This window comes from Bos grunniens, chromosome 4, assembly GCF_055505025.1.
Source record: "Bos grunniens cultivar Pamir isolate PY7600 chromosome 4, Bosgru_T2T1.0, whole genome shotgun sequence".
Classification (NCBI taxonomy): domain Eukaryota; kingdom Metazoa; phylum Chordata; class Mammalia; order Artiodactyla; family Bovidae; genus Bos; species Bos grunniens.
The window spans coordinates 25708975-25718857 of NC_141168.1; the positions used below are offsets into that span (position 1 = coordinate 25708975).

Genomic DNA, 9883 nt, shown 5'->3' on the forward strand with positions numbered 1-9883 from the left:
AGCGGCTCTATTTAGGGAATTGGTACGGACCCTGGGTTGACAGCGGGACTGTTAGATGAGAAAACTTTTTTTTTTTGGTGAAGACTCGGGGATATTTTAAATCTGATCGGAGAGCGGTAACAGAAGTGAAACGTAATCCCAGCCCGCTTTACTAACAATCGTAATTATGAATCGAAAGACATGTCAGGTATAAGCATTTTTTCCCCTTAAAAAAAAAGTTTCGCGGACTCCGCCGGACACCCAGCTGGCGGAGGACCAGCGGGCGAAGGGGGGGCGAAGCCGGCAGGCTGCCCAGAAGTTACGATCGGGGAGTTTTCTCTTTATTAAAATTACCTGGCTCGCCGGCAGAGGCAAGAATGCGAAGACAAGATAATTTCTTAGGCTGTTAGGAATGACTTAGCCCCGGTGGGTCGCGCGTTCCGAGGGGTGTCCTGCCGGCCGGGGCGGGTCCCGCCACCCCCGCGGGCTCCGGTGCGTCAGGGGCGCGTCAGGCGGGGCGGGCTCCGCGCGGGCGGCCGCGGCGGCTGCTGCTGCTGCGGCGGCGGCGGCGGCGGCGGCAGCGGCGGCGGCGGCGGGTGGCGGGCGGCGCGCACCGGGCCTCCTGCTTCTCGCTCCGAGGCAGCGGGGACGGACGCTCCCGAGAACTCTCTCGCCCGCGGCCGGCCGCGCTCGGACGGCGCGCGCCGGCGGCCCGGCGGTGCCAGCATGTCGGCTGCCGTGGCGTGCCTGGACTACTTCGCCGCCGAGTGCTTGGTGTCCATGTCCGCGGGTGCTGTGGTTCACCGCCGCCCGCCGGACCCCGAGGGCGCGGGCGGAGCGGCCAGCTCGGAGGTGGGTGCGGCGCCGCCGGAGTCCTCTCTGCCGGGTCCGGGGCCACCGGGGCCCGCGTCTGTCCCCCCGCTCCCCCAGGTCCCCGCCCCTAGCCCCGGCGCGGGCGGCGCCGCGCCCCACCTGCTGGCTGCAAGCGTCTTGGCTGACTTGCGCGGCGGCTCTGGTGGGGGCTTCGGAGAGTACTCCGGGGAAGTTCTGCGCGACTCGTCCGGCTCCTCCGACCCGACCCCGTGCTCCGGCCCGACCCTGGGCTCCCAGCCAGCCCCGGCCTCCAGCGCAGCCGAGGTCTCGGGACCCATGCACTCCTCCGGCGCGCTCGAGGTCCCTGGCGCGCCAGCCGTCCCGGGAGCGTCTGCCCACCCTGGCGCGGTGTCTGGCGTGGCCCCTGGGGCCGGCCCCGCCCCCGTCACGGGTCCAGGCCCCCGTCGGAGGCCAGTAACACCTGCTGCCAAGCGCCATCGCTGCCCCTTCCCGGGCTGCAACAAAGCCTATTACAAGTCATCACATCTGAAGTCCCACCAGCGCACCCACACGGGTGAGCGCCCGTTCTCCTGCGACTGGCTCGACTGCGACAAGAAGTTTACGCGCTCCGACGAGCTGGCCCGCCACTACAGGACGCACACGGGCGAGAAACGCTTCTCCTGCCCACTCTGCCCCAAGCAGTTCTCTCGGAGCGACCACCTGACCAAGCACGCCCGCCGCCACCCATCCTACCATCCTGATATGATCGAGTACAGGGGGCGCCGTCGCACGCCCCGCGTCGACCCGCAACCCGCCAACCTGGTGGACAGCTCCGGCTCCGTCCCCGGGCAGGTGCCCAGCTTCACCACCAGCTTGTCTGACAGTCACTGCTGTTAGTCGTTCCCTCAAGGATGATTCCCCAGGCCACTGTCCTTGCTTTTTCTCTGCCCATCCCTCTTTCCCTGAGTGATGATATCAAGGCACAGACTGGCTTCTCCGCTCTGGCGGGTGGCGGTTGGGGGGGGTCAAGGCAGGCATGTTGGACTCTGGGGAGGGACTGGGGGCCCGAAAATAGCAGGAATTCTTACAACACGTATATCATCCAAAAGTGGGGGATTGCCTCAAGACAGACCCCCGGAACTGATAAGAAGGGATGAACCCCCGTACTCTCCAGAGTCCTGAAGATTCTCCCTTCCATGGGAACCAGAGATGTGAAACTGGAATTCTCAGGTGCCTGAGGAGCTCTCAGTCTCAAAAGACTCTGGTGTCTTACCCACCCTCCAGGGCGGACCTTGGAGAGGGTGTCAGGGGTGGCAGTCTTGGGAATGTCCAGGACTGGGATGGTGAGAGGCCTTTGGAAACAGAAATGATTTCTATTTCTGTAAACAGTGATGTTTACTAATGTATTTTTAGTATCTTTTAAACAGGGATCCCAGGTTGATAGGAGGTCGATGTCCTCCGCACCCCAGTTGCCCCAGCTACCTCTGCTAGGAGAGGCCATGTAAGAATCCATGTGGATGGATGGCTGGGAGATGCTTCTTGGTGTTTGGGGAGTGGCACGCGTCTGTTTGCAGGTCCTGTTGCAAGGGCTGAAACCCTGCACTTGCGTCGTTGTCCTAGCTTTTCCTGTCATTTGGAGTCCTACTTGGGGAGGTAACTTCCTGGCTCACTCACAATGAGGTTGGTCTAAAAATTTGGAAACAATCATAAATGCACCAGAAATAAAAGGGTGGCCCAGGTGAGTTCCCACTTCACCAAGAGGGCAAACCCAAGTGACTGTGGTTGGGACAGGTCCAAATGAAGACCTTTCAGAGTCATTGTTAACGTTCAGGGAAATAAGGGCTTTTGGTCCCAGCTGCCACTCCCAGGTAACCTTAGGTGTGGTAGATTCTATTCATTTCTAGCTGGCTAGTGGGTTATTTCCCTTGGGATCTGTGCATTTTTGTTTCTGCAATAGGTGAGTTGGTGATTTTAAGGAAGGGAAGTGGGAGTGGCTTCTTTCAAAAAGTCAGCTGCTCTGGATTTGGGGAAGGGACAGAAAGGTGCAAGTTATTGTCATATGGAAGGACCCTTCTCCTCTGACCTTGGAGCCCCTCCGTGTTGCTCCCTTAGTGCAGGAATTGAGCTTCACCAGTATGTATTTTTCTCTGTGTTTCTGCTGCTATGATGAATTGTCGGCCGCTCTGCTTATGTATGTGTGAATGTGACCCTTTCATTAGAGATGAGGCTGAAAGGCATTTCCTGCTCTGGTAAAGTCCCCTTTGGCCCCCGCTCCTGAATATCTTATAATAGTCCATCAATCATACCTGTGAAGGATGCCATACTATCAAAGGACCATAAAAGGCATCTAGTTAGATTGCTTTCCCCTATTTTGCAGATGAAGATACTGAAGGCTAGATAAGCTCAAAGTCACATGCTGAGTTGCTGGCAAAAGTCCTAACTAAAATTTGGTTATCTGGCCTTCTATCTGACTCTTTCCGTCATGCTTAGTTACCCAATCTGGGCTCTTAGTCAAAGGGCACCACTCTTGCTTACTGCCACCAGGATCCCCTTCTTCCCTATTCACTATCATTTCCATGTTCCTTCAGCTGTCCAGTTCCCGCTAAACCCTTTGCCTGTTGTATTTAACCCGAAAGCTGTTTTCTAAGCAGGTTGAGTACATTCCCTCCTTCCATACAATATGGACTTAAAGTGGGAATGCCTTTATCTTTTAATCTGGTAGATTATTTTTCAATGCTGGTTTCTAGTCCGGGGCACTCTAGCTTCCTTGAGAGAGTAAGTGATATGAACGCAGGGACTCTACTAAGTGCTCACTACACTAAGTGAAGGAAAGGTATTTAGGAAGGACCCAAAGGGTATAAAGAAGTACAATGTTTCCCTGTTGAGGACTAAGCAGGGTGAGTGGAGCTCTCCTTGAGTTACATGTGGGAAGAGGAGGCCCCCAGTTGTGAAGGCGGTTTTGGTGGTGGGAAGTTCTTTGTTTGCTTGTTTTGTCTCCTCAGCTGGGACTTGATAAGAAGGGCACTCTGGGGGCCCCTTGAGGACTATGATTTCTCCTTTGTCCCCTTCAGTAGAAGAGCTGCCATTGGGTAGGTGGACCAATGAAGTTAACGTGAAAGAAACTCCCACTGACCATTCTGGAATTGAGCTCAAGAAAGCGTGATGTTTCCTATCACCATCTGATAAATAATGTTTGATTTTCAATCTCCCCAGTAGTGTCCTTATTTGAGTTCTTGTACTTTGGGGACTTTTGTCTGGGATTGGCTTCTGACAGTCTAAATGCGGCGTGTCTTTCACTGACTTCTCCAAGGACTTGGGGTGGTGGGAAGGGAGACAGATAATGGGAGCAATATTTGTAGGCTGGTCTTTCTTGGCCTTGGGTATTGTTTTACCCTTTTCACTCTAGCAGCCAGAGAGCTCTTGAGGACTTTATTAGTGAAATGCCTTGAAAGGAAGGGCCTTCCTAGTTTTATTAGTGTTTCTTTTGCTTCTTTTTGCTAGTCAGATGGACCTTAGCAAGTGAATATGTCTGGAGTTTGGTGGAGTCAATCTGAATCTCTGGCTCTTGCCCTACTCCCACCATCCTGAGTTTTGATATAGGAATGACCTAGTAACAGAATCTATTTATCAAATTCTTTCTGAAATATAGGTTGAGGGCTGGGTGTGAATTCCATGTCAGCCCTTGGGCATGAGGGAATGGGATCCCCTGTCCCTGCTGGAAGGGAATGAAGAGTACAGGCTTTGTCCCACCTATGGGGACAGGAATCTTTATTTGTCCTTATTTTCCTATTCTCCTCCAAGTAGACAATTGTGTTGGAATTCACTCTTGGCCCCTGTCTGCACCTCTTACTCACTTGTCTCCAAAGGAAGATTGTATTCTCTGATCGAGACATAAAGAAGAGGATCATCATGAACACACACTCACTCACTCACTCTAAGCTCTCTTCTCTTTTTTGAACTTCTTGGCTTGCTATATGTACCCACACCACTCAGATTCCAGCTTTCATATGGTAAGCACACCTTCTGTGGGCCAGGCCTGCCTCTTGTACTTCTTTGCCTGCTGTCTGTACCCACACCACTCAAATCCCAGCTTTCATATGGTAAGCACACCTGCTGAGGCCCAGCCCTGCCTTCCAGAGGCAAGTCTGAAGAGTACTTCTCTCTGTCTCCACTTTTGGAACAGCCATGCCCCCTTGCAATTCCCAGGTAAGTGTTTCCTTTGTATATTCTATGGGTGAATAATCCCAGTAGAGGAATCAGGAAGGGTGTGAAAGGCAGTGGAGGGGTGGCTTTGGAAAGCCCAATTTGGCTATAGGTACAGCCTTGTCAACAAAATACTGATATTTTGATCTTCATTGGTCTGATTCTTATATCTATTACCTAGTTGGTTGAGAACTTAGAAAGGAAATGGGTGCAATTGTTCTCCTAAGCCCTAACACATGCAAATATGCATTGGCTACTAAGTCGTGAGAAATAGGCAATCTGACTGGAACTAGGGGACCAAAATAAGATGGAAATAGAACATCTGGTTTGCCAGGGCACAGACTTTAGTGCTGTAGTGATTTGGGGCCTTTTAGTTCTTTGACCTTTTCAAGTTCTAGCAGCTTATGGTAGCTAGTGTCCACAGGCAAGTCATTATTTTTTTAGAGGTGCTAGATGTAGGGCTTTGCAAAAGTAGGCTGTACAGGTCACTGTGTCTGATCTTGATTCACATAGATATAGTTGAGGCTTCACATAGATATTCACAAGAATAGGCTTGCTACAGAAGGGAGAGGCACTATTGAATAGAAAAATCTGTGCTGCCTTTTATTCTCTGCCAGAATTCCAGATGAGGAATTTAGGAAACTTAATGGCAGAAGTTCCATGTGTACTCCAAACAAACTTGGGAGAGTCTAGCCCTTCAGTTTTACTGGGGATTAACAGGTGGCATTAGAATAGTTTCACCCAATTTGGGCTAATCTTGATTTGCATTGCATCCTTTTATAGGGTCTATGGAGAGACTCCTGGAAGGGGTAAAGTTCTTTAAGTCATATGGGTATTCAGAGCCACCTTCCATTTATGTCCCAAGTTGGTGCCTCATGTGTTGACTATATGAGCCCTGATGGGAATTTCAAGGACTCAAGTTGTATGTTCAATCACAGAGGAATGGTGGATTTTAATCATAAATATAAAAAGAAATGCATATGTTTGTTATATGGGGATTTAACGTAGAGAGAAGCAATGCTATTTAATTCCAAAGGCTAGGAAGAGTGTTAAAAAGGGTTGTGCCTGGATTCTTCTCTCCCTAGGAAGCAGGTCTATTTAGGATATCAAGTAGGAACTATATTTGTTTCAAGTATATGTTCAGGCCTGGAAGTCAAAATGGAAGCACTGGGAGGGTGAAAAGTGAATAAAGAAAGAGAGACCAATTGATCTGGAGAAAGAAAAGGATTTCTTTAAAACAAATGTTGTGTTCTTAAAGGACACAAAAACATTGATAATACAAATTGGAAAATAAAAATGGCAAAGAGCCAAATGGTCTTAAGATGAGACTATAGAAGAGGGTGGTAATTTATTCATTACCAAAGTAGAGGAGGTAATTGGAGCCCAAAGAGATATAACAGAAGAATGGAAGTAAGTTCTCAGAGAGGAAACAGAAATGTGCATTTCCACCAGGGATCTCAGATCCAGGGAAATACTGAGAGGTACCTACCTGAATCTGCAGAGGAAGCAATAGGAAATCATCCCATTAACACTGAGACAAGTATATTAGAAGCTTACAGAAAATATAGATGTACCTTCAACATTTTTAGCTTAGTCTTAGTGATATTACCATTGTAAATAGGATCACAAATGTGTACATTCTCCATTCTCTGTATGGAGAATGTACAGAGTTAGGCCTTTAAGGGAAAGCATAGGGTAGATGAGACACATGAAATGTATTAAAGTAGTTAAGTTAATAGAAATTAAGAAGGAAAAAGCAAAATCATCTCTGGTTCCAATGTAAATATTTGTTAAAACTCAATACCAGGATTTCCCTGGTGGTTCAGTAGTTAAGATCCTGTGCTTCCAATGTAGCGGGCATGGGTTGGATCCTTGGTTAGGAAAGATCCCACATGCCACATGGCACTGTCAAAAAAAATAAAAAACAGACAAAAGAAACTCAACACCAATTTGTAATTTAATATAAAAACACCTTAGCATGCTATGTAGCAGTAATTAACACAATACTGTTAATAACTATACTTCAATTTAAAAAATAAAAATTTTTAAATAAAAAGTAAAAACACCTTAGCAAACTAGTAACAAAAATAAATTTTAAATCGATGAAAAGTATCTACAAAAAGTCTACAGAAAACATCAAGCTTTGAAAGATTGCAGGAATTTTAGTTGACCATATGGTAAGATAGCATGTCTCAACAAACTCCAGATAGGGAGTCACATAAAAATATGATAGAAACCTAACCCCAAATCCACATATTGGGAAATGTAAAAGCAAGCTTCTACATAACTCAAGTAAAAGTGGCAATTACAAAAATTTTGATCTGAATGGAAACAAAAAATACAAAATAGCAAAACTTCAGTAATGTAAGCAAACAGCACTGGGGGAAAAAGTACAGCTTATAGCCTTAAATTTCTTATTTTAAAAAAATGGAAGTAGATGAACTAAGCTTTTAACTCCAGAAGAAAAGGAAAATAAACCCAAAGAAAATAGAAAAAGACATTACAATGGGTAATGCATTCTCAATAGGGAAAATATTGCCACTTAGGAAGTAAAAATTAGTTCTTGAGGGCTGAAAAAAATATTAGATATTGCAGTGATTATGGCTTTTCACAAGACTATACTATAGAGACACATATATACTGTATGTGTGGTTTAATATTGGGAGTATGAAGAAAGTAGTGATTAAGGGGAAAAAAGGTCCCAAAAGTTCCCTAGTGGGGTAGTAATGAAAAAAAGTTGAAAAAACACTGCAGTAGATAAAAGCAGAAATTAGTGAAACAAGAAAAAAAATGAGAATAGAGTTGTCCAAAACTCTGTTTTTAAGAGCCCAATAAAAACAGATTTCTTTGGCAAATATTAAGACAGAGATGAGAAGGCATAAAAAATTATCAGGTATAACAAGGGATATAAAATCATAATACATGAGCAGATTTTTAAATTATAAGATAATACAAATAACTTTATATCAATAGAGTTGAAAATATATATGGATCATTTTACAGGAAAATATAAAATTTCAAAATAGTTGAAGAAAATGTAGAAAATCTGAAACCAAAATAGTAGTAAAAGATTTATTTCCAAAAAAGGCACTTGGTCTAGGCGGTTATATAGGCAAGTTCTCTAAACCTTCAAGAAGCAGATAACTTCCATATTTTATAAATCATTTTAAATCATAGGAAGAGAAAGTTATCCAGTTTATTTCATGTTATATAGTTAAGCTGACCTTGATGCCAAAACAAGATATATAAAAGATGAGGGAAAAAAGTACACCACTATTGATTTGTAAAGATTATGCAAAAATCCCAAATAAAATATCATAAATTGTTTTTCGGCAGCAGTGAAAATAATAATGCAACATGATAATGTTAAATTTATCTCAGAAATGCAAGATGAATTCACTAATTGAGCTCTATTGATAATAATTTATATAAACAAATTTTAGGGCTTCCCAGGTGGCTCAGTGGTAAAGAATCTGCCTGCCAATGCAGTGGACACAGCAGACATGGATTCAGTCCCTTGGTCAGGAAGATGCCCTGGAGAAGGAAATGGCAACCCATTTCAGTATTCTTGCTGGGAAATCCCATGGACAGAGGAGCCTGGTGGGCTACAGTTCATGGGGCTACAAAAGAGTCAGACAAGACTTAGTGGCTAAACAACAATAACAACATTGATATAATTTACTACATTAATTGAATAAAAGAGAAAACCATTGACTTTTCTATATGTCAACAATCATTAATCAGAAAATACAATAAACTAATTGATTCCATATGCAGTAGCAATGAATAACATAAAAAATCTTGTTTAAACAAGACTATAAAACTTTTACTGAATGATGTAAAAGAAAATATGACTAAATAGGGATAATGTTCCTAAAATTCAATACTATAAAGATATCTGCCCTTTCCTCAAATTTATATGTTTAATGCAATTTCAGTCAAAACCCCCAATAGATTTTTCATGAAGCTTTTTCAAGGAAATATTACAGAAGAACATGGGAGGTGAGAGGGAGAGTTGATTTATCAGATACCAAAATATTACAAAGCTATGGTCATTAAAACAGTGTGGTATAGTACAGGAATAGACAAATTAGTGGGCTGAATAAAGAACTCATTGTGACTATAGAATTTGGCATATAGCAGATGTATTACTTCACATCAGTGTGGAAAAGACAAACTAAATAAATTTCATTGAGAAACTGGCTATTCATGAGAAAATAAAACAACAAAATGTAACATTACATTCTATCCCAAATCTTTCAGAAAAATAAATCCCAGATGTTAGATGGTAAAGATCTAAACATTTTTAAGCCATAAAATTTATTTAAAAACTTGACGATATCATCATTGGGTTAAAGACCTTCTAGTTAAGGATACAAATTTTTTATTATTTTTTTTAATTTTATTTTTAAACTTTACATAATTGTATTAGTTTTGCCAAATATCAAAATGAACAAAAATTTTAAAAACAAAAATTTAAAGAAGGAAATGACAGGTTTGACTGCATCCAAATTCTAAAATGATTTACATCTGAAAACATGTTGTTCAGTTGCCAAGTTGTGTCCAGCTCTTTGTGACCCCATGGACTGCAGCAGGCCAGGCCTCCCTGTCCCTCACCATTTTCCAGAGTTTGCCCAAGGTCATGTCCATTGAGTTGCTGATGCCATCCAACCATCTCACCCTCTGTCACCCTCTTCTCCTGCCTTCATTCTTTCCAAGCATCAGGGTCTTTTCCAGTGTGTTGGCTGTTCACAACAGGTAGCCAAAGTATTGGAACTTTAGCTTCAGCATCAGTCCTTCAATGAGTATTCAGAGTTGTTTTCCTTTAGGATTCACTGGATTGATCTCCTTGCTGTCCGAGGGACTCTCGAGTCTTCTCCAGCACCAT

At 44.4% G+C, this 9883-nt stretch overlaps 1 protein-coding gene across 1 annotated transcript; it reads left to right on the top strand.

Moving 5' to 3' along the window:
* Nucleotides 1–555: 555 nt before the first annotated feature.
* KLF14 (KLF transcription factor 14) lies at nt 556–3996 on the top strand. The gene has a single exon (XM_086398359.1). The coding sequence runs from the start codon at nt 706–708 to the stop codon at nt 1687–1689; it is 984 nt and encodes a 327-aa protein (XP_086254485.1). The 5' UTR covers nt 556–705; the 3' UTR covers nt 1690–3996.
* Nucleotides 3997–9883: the final 5887 nt, after the last annotated feature.

Bases quoted from the DNA above. Each gene is read 5' to 3' on its own strand.
- KLF14 (XM_086398359.1), top strand. From the start codon at position 706: ATGTCGGCTGCCGTGGCGTGCCTGGACTACTTCGCCGCCGAGTGCTTG.